Source organism: Larimichthys crocea, chromosome XIII, assembly GCF_000972845.2.
Source record: "Larimichthys crocea isolate SSNF chromosome XIII, L_crocea_2.0, whole genome shotgun sequence".
Classification (NCBI taxonomy): Eukaryota; Metazoa; Chordata; class Actinopteri; family Sciaenidae; genus Larimichthys; species Larimichthys crocea.
The window spans coordinates 6,750,690-6,768,128 of NC_040023.1; the positions used below are offsets into that span (position 1 = coordinate 6,750,690).

At 40.8% G+C, this 17,439-nt stretch overlaps 1 protein-coding gene across 1 annotated transcript in view; it reads right to left on the reverse strand.

The window, feature by feature from the left end:
* Nucleotides 1-6,581: 6,581 nt before the first annotated feature.
* The window catches only part of thsd7aa (thrombospondin, type I, domain containing 7Aa), a 122,666-nt gene continuing 111,808 nt past the window's right edge, over nucleotides 6,582-17,439 (reverse strand). Inside the window, exons 26-28 of the mRNA XM_019259691.2 lie at nucleotides 12,559-12,772; nucleotides 11,428-11,515; nucleotides 6,582-9,269 (exon numbers count right to left, since the gene is read on the reverse strand). Coding sequence (XP_019115236.2) covers nucleotides 9,182-9,269; nucleotides 11,428-11,515; nucleotides 12,559-12,772 — 390 coding nt within the window. The 3' untranslated portion in view covers nucleotides 6,582-9,181. The remainder of the gene's footprint in view (nucleotides 9,270-11,427; nucleotides 11,516-12,558; nucleotides 12,773-17,439) is intronic.

The following is a 17,439-nucleotide window of genomic DNA, read 5'->3' on the forward strand; positions in this document are numbered from 1 at the left end:
CTTGAGTCACGTGAACGTCATTCAGCCCCGATTCATTCTGAAGATGCTTCTGTCCGAAGTAAACAGCGCTGCTGATCAGTAAACTACATGTAATTAAACTAATAGTATAACTATATTTTTCCAGTAACTTGCAGATATTTCCACTGCCTCCATTTTTGTAGTTCAACTAGTCAAGTTACACTTTTGTACGGTTAAATATTAAAACTACAGTTTTGGGTCACTAAAGGAAAGAAGTGAGTTTTTCTTTTATTGTTTTACCATTGCTTCTCCAGACACCTGTGAGAAATAGTTGATATAGTAAAAATTATCATTTATTGCTATTTGTTAACAAATGCTGTTGCACAGAAGTTACCTGGTTAACTGAAAAACGCTGCTTGGTTCAACACATGGACATGACACACCTGACACTGTAGTATATAATATTGTATTACTATTACTATAATAACCAAACTAGATTTTCCCCTGAGGTACAAGAGCTAGGTGTCGTCCAACATTTAAGTTCTTCCAACAAACATCTAAAAAGACTTTTTTGAAACCTCAATAAATGCACATTAAGCTTGTGGCCGTTTTCCGTTACTATTTTTTCTATAATGAATCTGGGTAGCTAGTTATGTGGGAAGGTGACGATCTCATCTCAGTCCTAACTACTGTAACTGACTGTCAGGGAGCCGTTCTCTACTCAATAAATTGTTGCATTATGGTAGGTGGTTTGTGCTACATCCCACATTGGCACTGAATACGTCACTTGACGTAAATCACAAGGCTCAAAATGGTCCAATATGAATGTAACACCATTGACTGGGCTGGTGTAAACTGTGTTCGCTCTAATTCAACACTCCTGAGGTTAACAGGAGGCCTGCGAGAAGTCAATGTAAAGGTGTAAATCCTCTAATCCACAGTAGATGTTCTCTTAATCATTGTGAAAATCTAACAGCGGCTTCTGCGTACACTGAGTATAGAGACACCTCTCATCTGTAGGGGTTTCTTTTTGGCCTTGCTAGTGTCAAAATGTGTATAATAACAGCGTGAGCACAAATGGAGAAGCTATTTAGTGCTTTGACTAATGCTTTGGAATGTGCTCCCAGTCACTTACATAGACAGTCACTGGGGAAGTATGAGTCTCATTTCATTTCAAGGGCACTATAGAGCACCAGTGAAGCACAGAGAGTTAGAACTGAGCTGCTGAGTTGTGTCAGTGTCACAGAATGAGAACCATTCACAAGAGTGATGTGAACGCAGCCGGTGGCTGCCGACCATCACGGAAAGGGGAGAAAGAGAACATTTCTTACTTCTCAATCAAACACCTGCTCTCCTTCCTCTTTCCAGCGCTGGATCGTCTCTCGTTCATAGAGTATAATCATGAGGTCAAGTTGCTAATTTTCAAGCACACCTTTTTGGTGCCCATTCAGTGCTGGGGGAGAAAATTACAGGGTAGCCTCTTCCTAATAGCTTACCATTGGGCTGCAAAGAGGAGGGGTAGGAGATAAAAACAAGAGAGAGGAAGAGGATGATTGCCCAGCTGAGTGACGCTGGCGTCCGGTGGCATGAATATGTTCGGCTGGCTCGGCTCCATCGTCGATTGTGAGGGCAGATGTTGCTGCGGGCCCTCAGGCGTGGCCATGAGGACGTGGCAGCAGGTTTGCCGTGGCTTGTGCCCAACCAGCTGCCATTTGAAGTGTCACTCCACATCTACGGCGAGGGATAGGAGTCAAACTGGGCCTGACCAGAAGGGCTGAGGGCGCGCTTCACGCCATGTGTGGCGACAAAAAAGGCCCGGCGGTCTGCAGTCACGGTCGAGGATGCCAGTGCTTTTCAGAAAGGATGCGGAGGGTGGGCGGGCTGGGGGGTGGGTGGGGGAGCTGACAGACACAAATGGCTGAGCAGAGTGTCGGTCACAGGATGCAGCTGCTGCACATCAATCGCTTCCTCATCACAATTAGAATGACTGCCGGCTTCAGCATCGAGGAGCCGGGGATGGAAAACGCACATTTCCATTTGGCTTATTAAAGGGTGTGAATGCGAGTCTTCAAGTGAAAGACAAGCCAAAGATTTGAGATTTATTTCTGACGAAAAACTTTCAAAACTTAACTTGGGTAGAGAAGAACGCCTTCTTTCTTTATGCTTCTAAAAAGCATAATGGATTCTTGAGTCATTCTTCTGGAAAGTTATTCTATTATTACATTTTAGGTCTTATATTTTTGTAGTTTTGGACATTGTTTCTATTTTTAAGATCTGGGAATGCGGCGACACGGCTGCCGAGTACCAAAGGAATTAAATTCATATTGGATGATTCAAGCCAATGTTCGATACCTGGAAGTATTGTGACAGGTGGTTAACCAGGCAAAAAGTTTATCCGGATAGACTAAAACGCATCTCCTCTTCCTCCCACTGGACAGAAATGAAGTCAAAGTATCTGCCGTCTTGTGCAGGTGATGTCATTTGCAGTCTGTGCAGTAGTGATGGGGTTTCGCCCATGCATCTGGCTAACTCAGTCACAAACAGGACTCAGGTGTCAGTCATGATCGCCCTTTTTATAGCATCAAACTACTGATTAAAAGCCAAACTTGTCAGAAAACTGAGCACTTCCTAAAATGACAGAAACCATTTAATGACCTGTACTGTAACTGGACACCACGAGGTGGTCAAGATGTTTTGGTTTTGCGTTTGTGGGGCTGTCATGTCGTCCATCTTTATATGAAGTCAATGGTAAGACTGGTATTTTCAAGTTAAGAGGAAATGAGTAAATTCCAATGAATGTTTATGACAGTTTGAGAAATGTTTTTATCGCTTAGATTCATTTTCTCTTCTAGAGAATTTGACAAGTTTGGTTTAAACCTATTTGTTCTGACTGTTGGTCTTGTCAGACTCGTTTTTAGGGATCTTGTTTAACTTGCAACAAAGGACTCCAGTTTGAAATGAATCCAGGAGATGTTACCGTACAGGTTAAACATTGCCCCAGACAATCTTTTGGAAAAAAAAAACAAAAGCTTTCCTGCAGATTCACTCTCTCTGCCCTACATGAAATTCTGCTTTTAAGGACTTTCCAGCCACAGGGGGGGAAAAAAACAACAAGTAAGAACTTAAAATAAAAACCTGGATCGAACAACATTGCTGTATTTTTGCTATAAATCAAAGACCAACATTCTGAGGACTTTAGTTCACATCTGCAGCGAAACTGCTATTTTTATCATTGTTTATGATGTAAAGCCAGATTTTTCCTCTCTCGCACATTACTGTACGGCAGACAGACCACCACTTTCCTTGACTGAGGCAGTTCTTTATTTTATCAGAAGGAGATTATCAGTTAAAGGAGACATCTTTTATCTTCAGGCTCGGTGGGGAACACAACTTAAAAACAAAGAGTGCTGCGTAGATGATCTTTAGTGTTTGACCTAGCATCCTTAATCACATTTTTTTGCCAGATCTTGATTCCTCTGAGGTCAAAGCAAAGTCACCCATTTGAAGTGGGTTTCACAACATGACTTAATTGATTAAGGCAGTCTGTAGAACTTCCTTTTCTTGGCAGAGGGAATTTAATTGAAAGACAGAGACTTGATTATGTGAAGTGCTGATTAAATGAGAGGACCAAAACCATGTAGCCTGTCTCTGTTTTACTTCCCAACATCCGATCATAATCAGGGGCTCTGATGATAAAGGCAATTACATTACTTCAACAAGCAGAGGACAACAATTTAACCAATGGAGGAAAAGAATAATTAGACCTAATTGTCTATCTACATGACTGCATAAGGACAGAATCAGTGCCTTCAGCGTCTGCAGCCAAGAAAAAGAGAAGTAGTAAAGCAAAATAAGGCAAATATTTCTGTCTGCAACCTTCTAGACCAGCACAGAATACTCGACCTCAGTATGCGTCTCCAGTTTTGTTTTGTCTTTTGAGTGTCCATTCCTCCATGACAGAGGTTAATTTGCACTGACCCGTCCCTTTTTCCCGGCTAAGAACTCCTCTTTTGTCTCTTAGAGAACTAGAAGTTCTACGCAACCTTTGAACAAAGTTCAGCACTGAGGCTGTCAGCCCTCTTGGAACAATGATAAAAAATAAGATGAAATTACCTGAATGTTGTTTTTCAGAAGTTTTTCAAGGTTGCATATGCCAGAGCATCAAACTGTAGCAAACCACCAAAACCAAAGTCCTGGCCTCGTCTGGCCGCGGAGCAGTTTGGACATCTTTAGCTGTCTTTTACTGACATCTAGTGGTGTTGTGTTTTACTGCACATTTAAATGTGGATGCGTTTCCTGTTAAACAAAACTGTCATTGAAGAGGTTATAGTTCTGTCTCAGGATGGATTTACTGTACATTCATCTATAATGTAGCGTACTAAAAGATTATTCTATTGGCTCCAGGACTTCATGCCACTACTGCAGAATATAGTCCACATTGTTCATCACAAACAACCCAGAGAGCAAATAACACAAGTTAAATCATTACCAATTTAATATGCCATGGAGAAAAAAATTGCAAAAATGAGCTGCTGGCCAGCATCAACATCCCGTTCCTCTCTTCTACACCTTTCCCTAGTGAAACACTTCCTACTACAAGGTTTGCTGTGTGCATCCAATTTGATTAAACATGACTAAGATTACATTTAATAACTTAATGTACTACATCTAAGCACAAAACTCAAATATTGACACATGGACTGTCTTCCAGACTCAAGATCTGAATATAAACAGTGTCATCCTTATTTACCAAAAAAAATGAAAACCCCTGAGGTGCCAGGATACCACTTTGATTTCAGTTGAGTTGAGACCAGTTATCACTGTTCATACTGAGAGTTGAGTGTAGAGGGTGTTTGGATACTCTGCCCTCTCAAAGCTCTCTTAAAACCCTGGAGGCAGAATCATAGAAGTGGCATTGCTCGTTGGATTCATGGCTTGTACTTATTTTTCGGAGGATGTTATGTGTGGTAATACTGTCTGTTTTGTTTTGTTACTATTGTGCTGTTGCCTGTCTTGGCCAGGGCTCACCTGAAAAAGGTTTTTACTCTTGTGGGTTTCATCTTTGTTTACATTCTGATTTTGTGTTTGACAGTTTTAGAGTTAATTCAAAAGCAAGTGGTGGAGGCAAAGGGGTTGGCTGTGGCGTCACAGGGGAAGTGAAGCAGGCAGATCAGAGGATTCACTGGAGAACGCTGGAGAACAAAGCAAGGCACACTGGAGAACTGCACACAGGTCTCCACAAGAAAAAAACAGTAAGGTGCTGCAAAGCCTGCAGTCACGAGTAATACTGTTAAATCACTAGAAGCTCAAAAGGAACGAAAGTTTAAACCACTGCACATCAACGACTGGAACTGGATAATCTGAAACAAGAGCGGTGTCTTAACCAGAACATTGCCAAAGCATATTATTATCTGACAACAGGGTTCAAACTTGGTCTATTGAGTATAATCCACTCAGTGTTTTATTAGTTTGAGAGGTTTTATCCCTGCCATGTAACAGCCTTTCTGCAGATTAAGATTTATATACACTGCACAGTGTATGATGTGGTCATTTTTACCGCCATCTAGCTGCCAAAATACAGTACAGGCAGGCATCTTAATAATCATTAAAGCTTGTGGACACAAAATCTTAAATATGTGTATTATACAATAGCTTATATGTCAATGTATGGCTGTTACCACCAACATATTGCTATTTCTTTTATTTAGCTATCCATCTACCCAGTAAGGTGGTGAACTATGTGTTTGTTTATTGTATGCACTTTTATAAATTAATATATTTTTGTAATGAAACAAAGGTACTTGTTTTTTTGTTTATTTAAAATATTGTACACACCTATATTAAATTCTGATAACCAAATTTTATTGTTTCACATCAGGCTGAAGGATTCCAAAAAGATGACAACACTTTCAAATATTTCCCTTGTTTATTATCAGCAATTAGTCAAATACATATAAACAAACAGTAGGAAAAGGACAGAATTCATCAGCGACTTTGTTTTTCACGAGGTTATCAACATCGCTTTTAGCACACTCCATTCACGCCTCCATTTTTATTCTTTTTTTTTCTCTTTCTTTTGCGCAACATCTTGTGCAGTAAAAAAAGGGAAACACATTATGGTACATAAACAATAAATTAAAAAAGAAATATTTAGCACTTTATTTACAACTCATATTCCAAGAAATATAAAATAAACATTCCGTTAACTTACTAGCAACAAACCCCACATAATAATATTAAACTGCCATTCTTCTGGCAATGATATGGTGACTCATACTGATAAATAATACACTGTTCACTTTGGGTGACTGGACTTACATCAGACAGATTTTTGCACTCCCATACAATGATTACCCCTGAACTGATTTTTAATCAATAGAAAAAGCTTCTGGAAAAGGTTTTACACCATTCTGGGACACTGAAAGTTACCCAGAGTTGTTTAAGGGCTGAAAGCTCTTTAAGACAAGGAGACCACAATAACTCTTCATTGGTAAAGTCTCTCTGGGATACATAGCTGAATTTACTTGAAGGTCATTAAACACTTGAAAGGATAGATTAAAAACCTGTAAAATAGAAAGTAATCTTCAGTTTTTTTAGACTACAGGAATGTCTACAGAAAATGGTTTGTATCCTGGTGTACTACAGCATACAACATTAGACTGGATTGTTCTGTCTCTTGACGACCTGTTGGGTTAACAATAACAGATTAATAACCTAAATCCAAACTGGATAGCTGGATGGCTCAAAAAGGATAAAGGGATCTATTAAACATATTAATAAAGCCATTAGTTGTAATTCATAAACCCTTTATTCAAGGTGACATTAAAGAATCTTCAAGGAATGAGGGTTAAGACTGAACCTCTTCAAATTAGACGGTCTAGTCTTCCTCTAGATGGTGGAAAGATGTTCCTGAGACCAAAACTGATGGTTAATTTGTGCACTCCTTGTCAAAAGAAATTTAACTCTAACACCTTGAAGGTGCCTTGAAATGCCCAGCAAAGTATAAATACAGAGGATACACTCATGCGGGTTTCATGATACCCAAGTTTACATTGGGAAACTCCATTAAAGAAATGTTGGACGACTAGAGACCAAAGCACCAGGTCAATGTAAGATATTTGATGGGAATACCCTGCGATCCTCCAAATTTGTAAAAAAAATAAATAAATAAAATGTTTACATTTACAGAATTTGGAGGAGCCTTGAGAACAGAAGAGTTTCATTCAGTCCATCAGACTCACTAAACTCTCAGAGCCACGTTATGCGAGAAAATAACTAGTCGTTGACCGTCATTGAGAGGAGGAATATGTAAGAGGAAATGTCATAGTTATGTCCTCTGTTGTACACATGAAAAGTAACAGAAATAGTTCAAGAGAGACTGAAGTGTGGGACTGTCACATTGTTCGTTTTAGAAAGTTACATAAATTGTCGGACATTGGAAACATGTCTGGGAGGAGGTTTAAGAAGGTGTTTGACCATCCGATAAGCAGTTCTGCCTGGCACCGTTAAGGCCTTAGTGTGCTTCAAGCTTAGTCCTTAGTCAGATTGTCTGAAACCTGCTTTGCAATGTCAGAATTGGTACAGATATGTCGCAACTTTCCAAAACTGACAATCCAACAAGCTCACCCAAATTTATCCATCCATCAGCCAGGTGTGTAGGCGTTTGAACCCCTCTCTCTCTCTCTCAGCTCTCTCTCTCTCAGCTCTCTTTTTCATTTTTCATATAACTACTTCTGTCACTTTCGGTTTGCACAACCAAGCGCAACACCGTGACTGTTGGAAGATGTGTGCTGTTATCCCCATCCATCACATCTAGACTAAAACGACAAAAGACCAAGAGTTCTTCGAGATAGATTGAAGAGCAGCAGGAGCACAGCAGGCTTTTACCCTCTCTGCAAATGTGGCCATTTAAAAACAGATTTAAACACTTCTGTTTTTAGACGTGGTCTGGACAGCCATCATGTGAACTAGTTTGTTTGACGCATACTGAGACTTTTACGAAATCAAGTAACACAGTTTGGACTAAGAATCTAAGAATTTTGGGGATGAAAGTAAGTTAATCTCAGACTTCACTTTTCATAGTTAATTAATCTCCAAACCCAAATATCACAGGCCTTTATACATCTGAATACTTGAAGCAAAGACTCCATGTTACAGTATCCTCCATCTTCTGGTTTTGTTTCCACTTTTTCTTTTTCTCATATCACAGCTAAAAGGTTTCAAAATGGAATGAGTGTCTATGTATCTCCTGCAGTCCCGGTCGATGACGGTAATGTGTATCAATAATTTACAAAAGTAAAAGATCATGATCTTAAGCCACAGTCAAAAAAATCGTTAGAGAATAAATGAACTCAGGCAGAGTTTGGGACGTGTAGCTGTACACACTAGAAAGGTAAAGTTGAGAACACAGAAAAAATCCTATTTACATTGCGTCCCATCGTATCACACATAAGAGGTAATAGAAGAAAAATATTAACAAACATTGGTGAGTCCTGTTTGCAAAAAAAGTCTACTTTTTTACATTTCTAGCACAAGACTGTACACCATCTTGTATTGAGAGAGGCAGTTTCCTATGGCAAAGCTAGACATAAGTACATATCATGCTGCACTAATATAGTGCAAAAATTATGCCTGAAAAATAGAAGGGAGAGGCAGGCAGAAGTGATGGTGGTTCTGGGAATTACACTGTTCTCTGGTTTTTTACTTGGATGGACCGAGGCCACAATAACACAGAGGAATGTTCTTAATGTCCTAAAGAGATTATGCCACTTAGCTGTGGCAAAATGAACAGAAAGAAAACTGAATGAAGATTTGTGCTTTTAGAGCAAAAACCTTTTTTTTGTTTTGTTTTGGGGTGACCCTCTCCAACAACTGTGATTTTGGATGTTACCGGCAGTAATAGATGGCAGAGAAGCAAAGGCAGACTTCCAGAAGAAGATAAAGAATTCATGAAGGCTCTTGTGAAACAAAGTATCAAAATGGAAATAAATTTAAAAAAAGAAAGAAGAGAGAACTGAAAAAACATCAAGGCTGCTAATGACATGGATTCAGTGTCTTGATCTTTGAGGTTTCTCTTTCTGTCAGAATCATCTTCCCTGGGTGTCCACCTGTAGGTTGAACAATGCCCAGAGGCAGCCCTGACATCAAGGGGTTTCCATAGAAACCCTGTGTGTCCCGCAATAGGACAAATGTCTGTAGGTTAGTGTGGTCAGCAGGAAGACTTCTACATGTCGGCGTCTCCGTCGTAGGCCAGAGTCAGCGGCTTCAGTCTGTTGTTCATCTGCCGTCGTTGTGGCCTCTTTGGCTTTTTGCTGCAGGACAAACAGACGAGAATGTTCAGAGGATCTGGTCAACCATAAATGTGAATATATATATCAGTGACAATAACATGAGTGCAGAGTACCCTTGGTTCAGCTTGATGCTTCTGAGTTAAAAGGTTTGTTCTTTCATGAACTGTTTTTGTTTTACCCACCCCACAAGACTACATGAAATGTTTATGGATGACCACAAGATGGCAGCAAAGGAAAGATAATGACTCGATGACCAGCCTGCAGGTTACACAAGTTGTTTTTTCTGCAAATTTCGTACAAAGAATGACTCATGGTGGGTATTTAACTGCTCATGTAGTAGTTTTAGAGTCCAGAATCCATTATATTTCTGCCACATAGTAGTATTGCAATACAGTAGTAGGAACAGCAGTACCAGCAGTACTAAGAAGTCTATGCAGCCAGACAAGGACTCAAATTTAGGAGTAAACACAGGATATGTGTCTTGTCCTTAATACATGTGACTAAATATCAGATATTGGTAGCTTCAGCCACGTTAGTCTTTAAAGGAATAGTTCAGTCCCTCAGGAAATGAGTTTATAGAGTAGACCTACAAAGTGCAGTCTGCAGTTTGTATTTACGGTCAAACCCTTCAATACTGTGGCGAGTTTGACAGAAGCTGGACGTCTCACCTCCAAGAAGTGATCCACTGAAATGACACACAGGCACTGGAGGTGTTTGGGCACAAACGTATGTGAATTACAGGAGGGTGAGGCAAGGCCCTGACTAAGTGATGAGAGTTTCAAAGTGAGGTGGTGGTGGGGGCGGCAGTGACTGCTGCTGCTGCTGCTGCTGCTGCTGTGGTTGATGTTGTGGTGCTGGAGGCTGTTGGAGCAATGCCTCATACTGCTGTTCTTGTTGTTGCTGTTCTTGTTGTTGCTGTTGTTGCTGTTCTTGTTCTTCAAGTTGCCTGTGCCGCACTAACTCATCTTGCTCTAGTTTCTGGCACTCAGGACAGGTGTAAGGCACAGTGTAGCTGTTTGGGTCCATCCAGTAAACCCCGTCTGAGCGGGACTTGGATCTCGACTTGCAGCAAAGGCAACAACCACAATAACTGAGCGGGGATTATGAGGGTGAAGGTCGAGACGGGGAAAAAAGAAACAAAACAAGAAATGAAGGTGACAAATGATGAAGGAACTCAAAGTCAAATAAAACAAATGAAGTGAACTGATTAAATGAATCAACATGAGCAGTGACGTAATGGAGGGTTAAATCTTTTAACCCGCCTTGATGAGCATAAATAATTTGCTACAAAGCAAAAGTTTGGTCTGCATGACAGGAGACTGTTCTAAAAAGTTCTGACTCTAACCTTCAGCTCCGAGCTGATGAATGCTAAGATGGAAAAACTTAAAACAGCTGAGCAGAATTAGATAAATAAACTCAAATCATCAAAGGAGCTAGAAATATGAATGAACGCCCATGTGGACCATGACTTTTATTTAAAAAAAGAGTCACTATGTCAACGGCATTACATTTTATCCAGCGTAGTCCTTTGATTCAGCATTTGACAGACTTGAATTTCCTTAATGGATGATAAAATGCTCAAATCGTACTGTATGATACGTTAATATTTTATAATATTTATTCAGTTGTAACTAAATACAAGAGGCAGCAACCAAAGATGAGAATATGGCTCAAACAGATAAGAAATACTCTGATACTCTGAGCTTCAGCTTCAGCTGTGCTACAATCATCCTCACATAATCTCCAACACAACAAACGATCTCCATCGATAAGTGTCTCGTGTCTAATGCTTCGTGTTTCATGTTTCACTGCAGGGGATCCGGTTGAAATGATGAAATATTGAATGAATAATAAATTACAAGTAAAAAACTCAGATAAGAGTTCATCAGTTTAATTGGACTTTCATCAGCTGCGTTTTGTCAACTCTCTTTTTTAGAGTTCTTCACTTTATTAATCTTTACTCTATGTATTTATTAAAAATCCTTGTAACTTATCAGAGAAGCAGCTTTCGTTACCCTTCAAACATGTTCAGACTGGGTCTTTTCTTTATTATGATCTCCGTTACGTCACTGAATGTTGGTGACAGACAGACAGTGTGAATGGTAACTGATGCAATGACAGAAAGAAAAACAAACGGTGGTGGACACGCAGGAATAACGTGGAAGAATTGGTACGTTACCATGCTAAGTACGTCATGGAGATTATAAAGACGAGCAGAACGAACGCTCCTGCTGCTACTCCATACACCCAGGTCTTCAGCTTCCCATCTGCACAGAGAATCACATGCACGGTCACTATTGTATGACATTTCATTTCTTTGTTGAAGCAGAAGAGGGCAGTAGAGTCATACACACGACACGGGGAGGAACAGTTCTGTTGGTCACTGAATCATCGGTGCCAATGATCAGAGCCTTCAACACCAGTGTGTATAAATATACATATATGTGTCATTGTACTGCATCATCATCGCCTCCCACATCTGTAAATATGCTCTGTGTTAACGAGAACAGATAAAAATATACATGTTAATTACATGCTGTCACATGTATGTTCTGCACATATAGATTATCTTTCATTATACTTCAATCTGCACTATTAGATGAAACAAATATTTGATGAGAAACTTTCAGCATAAGCTTATAAAATCTTTATTCTTTATTCTAAAATACTGTATTGTTTATTTTGATCTTTCATTCTCATCTCTTATTCTTACTCTTTCCCCTTTTCTTTCCTCATTCTTTCCATTTATATTCCTTCTTTCCTTCCATTTTTTCCTCTCCTTTTCTCTTTTACTCTTCGTTTCCATCCTTCCCCTTTGCTTTCCATTCTTTCCTGCCTTTCATTCACATTTAATCCCAAGAAACCTGCATGTCTACTATGTTTAACCATGAGGATACAACCCCCCCAAAAAATATGCAAATGCTTCAGCTTCATCAAATATGTTGAACCATCATTCATCCTTTCTTTCTTTAATCCTTTTCTCTTCCCTCCTTCCTTGCCGTTTCTCTGCCTATTATTACCCCTCCCTCCTCTCCTCCTCTCCTCCTTTTATAGCTTAGTAAGCAATAATTCTGTGCTCTCAGCAATCACACACATTTCCTCCAGAAAACACACTCCCCTGGTTTGAATATATGCTAATTTGGTGCACTTAAAGTGGTTTTCCTTGTCTCAGTACATTCTGCTACAACAGTCTGTGACGTTTTTCTTCCGCGCAGCATTTTGATTCACTGATTTTTTTTTATTAATTGTGTCATTCAGTCATCATGTGATTCAAAAACAGATGTGGCGGTCTGTGTCGAAGGTGTGTTACCCGGGCCGAAGGGCTGCAGGAACCATGTGCGTCCCGCCCTGCCTGGTGTGCTGGCTTCAGGCTGAGTGGGACTGAAGGCTCTGATGGTCTTGACGTCGGCCTTGTTGTCACCTGCGGTCGGGATCTCCAGCACCGGGATGACTGTACACTGGTCCAACAGGCCGTCAGATGTCATCACTTCAGTGTAGCCTTCCTCACAGCCGCACACTCCCGCCTGAAGACAAAGAAGGAGGAACACAAGGATTGTCTCTGTGAGCGGTGTAATCACAGAGTGAATATGTCAGGTTCTGGACTTCATTTAGGTGAATATCATAGTATGTTTCATGGCAATCCATCAGTCTGAACAATGGATAACAAGTGCAAGATAACAACCAAACAAGGCCCAAGATTAGATTATTTAAATTTTTTTGATTTCGAGCGATTTTTCGATTTTGAGTGATGACCTGTGAAAAAATATGATATAAAACTTGAATATTAAAGTCCATGGATGAACTAAAACTCTCTGCTGATGTCTTGAATTTACATCAATTTTATCTCCTCTGGTATGTCTCCTGTAAACAAGCTGGGTTAACGTGTCCTCTCCCTTCTTTGTTTGAGCGTACAGATGTAATTATTGTCTTAATGGAGCTCATGCAGGGGTGATAAGTTAATGACAGCGTGACAGCTCCTGTAGGTAGCTGTCACTGCAGGTTGGAGACTCGCTCTTCATTGGTGCATCTGCATCGATTAAACATATTCCGAAATACTTTTGTTGTTTCATTTGGGTTTATTAAGTCGTAATGCGCTGTATTTAAATTGCATCATTTCTCACACGCGTCCATGTAACTTTTAAAAGTCTAGCACGGATGACAACATTTCTTCGGCTCGTACGAGAACAAAGGGCTGACGTCATGTTGATGTGTGGGTGTATACTACACAACTGATGCAAGACGCACTAATTGCATTGTTTTGTCTGTCTGGGTCTGATTTAGAGTTCTGCTAGTATCCAGCACTCGGGCTGTTTTGCGGTGCAAAGCTGTAAATTAATTAAGACATTTTTTTCTCACTTCCTTTCTGTCAAATTGTTTGTGAGAAAGTGTTTCTGTTGTTCCAAAGCAAGCGCATCATTTCATCTTTGAGAAAGGAATAACAAAAAATTCAGCCGTTGGTCTTAAAGCCGTGAGTGCAGGTTGTTTGTCTCAGCTCGGGGGGCCTTCAGTAATTCGTGTTACATTGTCTTTAAATAGGTTTTCCATCCTGTAATATTTCAGTAAAAAAAAAAAAGAAGTTTGGAATGGGAAGTGTTTTATCTGATTGGCACAAACATGAATTCTGTGCCAGCTCCGGGTTTAATGGCTCAGTTCTCAAGAACAGTGATGGCAGGATTCGCAATCGCTTTATAAATGCGAGGATGTTTAGAATCATGCCCTTATCCTGTATGATTCATTGTTATCTGCTGGTAAACAATGTACAAAGCAGTGTGCAGGCTGTTTGTCTGCACATACAGAACCTTTAACAATAATAGAGCACCTTCAATAAAGCTTTGATTTAGCTGTACAGTCTCATTATAAAACCAGCTCAGTAGCTGCAGTCTGACGCTGCTGTCTGTTTTGTCAGACAGGGTGTGTGTTTGGTTGTCTAGGGTGGTGTGTGCGTGTGCGTGTGCATGCAGGGAAACCGCCCCTCCTCCACATCTTTCTCTCTCTCTCTCTCTCTCATCCCTGACTCTATTCATCACACTGCAGGGGGTCCCCAGCCCGCCTACAATCTCTGGAGGATAATCGGCCTCAGAAATCCCTGCCGCGCAAACACTAGCTTTGCGTACGTCCAACAGCAGCCGGAGCTGGAAATGAGGAAATGATCATTTACATCTCCTTAGTGGCAAACAAAGGGAAAAGAAGTGTGGTTCAAAACTGTGTTATCATTTTTATATACAGTATATATCTGGGTCCGGTCTCTTGAGAGTGCTGCTGTAATGTGCATACATACTGTATGCGGTACAAACTTATCCACACTGCTTTCATCCTGCAGAGGTTCTTTTTAGTAACCACATCTCTGAATCCTGCAGCCACATGCTAAAACAAACACAATTAATCTTCTCTTTTGGTGAATAGTGTCCCGTGGCTTATATTTGCACTTTAAAAACCTCGTCCTCAAACTACGGCTGGGTATTGTTTCCAGTTTTACAATATAAGCTCCAATGCGATATCTCAATTTCTGTATCAAAACTTATTTTTTTAGTACTTGAGATTGACTCCCATCTGGTTCTCTGCCAAAAAAATAGAATGCAGCCTCTGGGTTGGGAGTTACCCCAAGAAAAGGAGTTCAAGTATCTGACAGTCAAGTGAGGCTAAAATGCGGCATGAGATGGACAGGTTGTTTGATGCAGCGTCAGCTGTAATGCAGGTGTTCCATCAGACCGTTAGGGGGGGAAGACGGAGCTGAGCTGGAAGGGAAAAGCTTTACCAGTCCATCTATGATCCGACTCTCACCTATGGCCACGAGCTTTGGATAGTGACCAAAAGAATAAGATTGCGGATGAAAGCGGCCGAAATAAGCTTCCTCCATAGGGTGGTTGGGCGAGGAGCTTAGACATCCCAGAGGGAGCTCGGAGTAGAGCTGCTGCACCTTCGTGTCAAAAAGAGCCAGTTGACGTGGTTTTAGGCATCTGATCAGGATGCAATGTGAGTGCCTTCTCTTTGAGGTTTTCTGGGCACGTCCAACTGGTAAGAGACCCTGGGGTAGACCCAGAACATGATAGAGAGATTATATATCTCATCTGGCCTGGCAACGCCTCAGGATACCCCAGGAGGAGAAGGAAAACATTTCTGGAGAGCGGGACTGCTGGATTGCTGCCACAGGAAATCCAGCCATGGATGGGATGAAGTGGAAGAAAATGGGTGGATGGATGGTGTGTTTTATACAATACACCAAACTCAATGCACACGTGTTAAATTCTATCTTACCTAAAGCAGCCATGCAGGAACTATCGGAATAAAATGGTCTAAAATTGTAAATCAGATATCACTCACCACTTAGTGAGAAATTTGAGTCATAACTGAGCCATCTTACAGAGGAATAATGATACGCAAGTGCTGCAAATCCTGCATAATATGCCCGTAAGGATCTTGTGAATCATATGTCAGCCGCCTGATAGACTGCTGACCCGTCCACTGAGTTGTTCATGGCCCCCACAAAGGACAGGCGGGTATGGGCTAATGGCTAAGGGATTTTTCATGATAGTGTATTCTAAGCTGCACTGCTTGCAAGCTTAAAAGCAGGTGTCTCTGTTTTGCTGCTGTGTGTTTCTGGAAAAAAAAAAAGCAGCAGCTGTTCTTTAACCTGCAGTGCTTTCGTCCAGGTGTGTTAAAAAGGGATAATGGGAAAAGCTTAACAACGGGGTGGCAACAGCAAGTGAGTCAGATTATTGTGTTTACTTTCCTTTAATTTATTTTTTTTCCTTCTTCCCTGTTTTGATTCCTTAAACTATCTAAATGCACTGCTTTAATCCCAACAGGGGGTCTGGGGCTCAATCTGGCCTTCAGCATAGCGTCTCTCTATACTGGAGGCCTACAGCCACGGTTCCTGGACTCTGAACTTCTGATTAATTTTCTAACGTGGTTGAAAGGAGTCACTGAGAAATATGTTTTGCAATGAAGTAGCTGCAGGACACAGCTAGCTGTGGCTAGTACTTGTATGTTGAAAATTAACATTGCTTGTTTTGTTAAATTCCCCTGAGGGCTACTGAAATCTACTTGATCTACATGATTATAATGTGGGGTTATGTCTAGAAAGAAAATGAAGGGTCAGGGGTGAACCTACAAAACTGATAGTGGGGGTTTGTACAACCTCAACCTCTTAAGCTCCAGGGTCCCCCAATTGGGGAACCCTAACCCTCTCTACTATATTTATTTTGGGTATGGTATTTTCGAGCAGAGGCCTAAAAAAGAGGCTGAATAGAGTAGAGAGGGTTGGGGTTAGGTTACACCAATTGGGGGACCCTGATGCTGGGTTAACTACTAATACAATATACTGGGGAGACACCAAGAGTAACCAACAGACAAGCAATGTGAAATTACACAGAGAGAAACCAAGAGAGATGCTGAGAAACAACACAAAAAAGACACTCAGAAGTACCAAAAGATGCCAAGAGACACTGAGAGACAAGAGATGTCAAAGGACATTGAAGAGACATCAAAAGATGCCAAATCTGCCGAAACACAACAAAAGATAGGGAGAGACAAGAGAAGCTAAAAGGATGAAGGAGTCCCCAAGGGAGCCGAAAAGCACCAAGAAATGCCAAAATATGTCAAGAAAAAGGAGACACTAAAAGACACGGAGAGATGCAAGAAGACAGAATGAGTGCTTTCTAGACCTGTGAATGGTAATGGTCCTGTATGTGTGTGAGTCAAAGCTGTGAGTCAAAATGTCTCTGGCTAAGAGAAGGGAAAATGCTTCTTTTCACTTTACCCACCCAGATTTATTCTGCTGAGTCACAGGTTTAAATCGATGACCTTTCAGTCACAAGCACACTTCTTTAACCTTTAGGCCACCACTGCAAAACTTATTTTTGTCCTGAATCTGGATTTGACCACTGTTACGGACCTCAAGGGCTCGCAAGGCCCGAAACATATTGAAAGAAAACATGAAGACAAAAGTTGTCACTAAACCAATAATTTCTTTTTTAATTCAAAAACAAACAAAATAATTCCCCAAGAAAATAACAAAACAAAAGGGTTGGAGGTTCCTGGCCAAAACAAACAAAACGAGATGAGAGAACACTGAGCCAGCCAACGGCCGTCACACCCAGCATCCACCCCCAAACTAAACCTGCCTACAACCCACTACATAAAGGTAAAGAAAAGACAGAAGACAGGACTACCAGGGAACCTCCGAACCAAA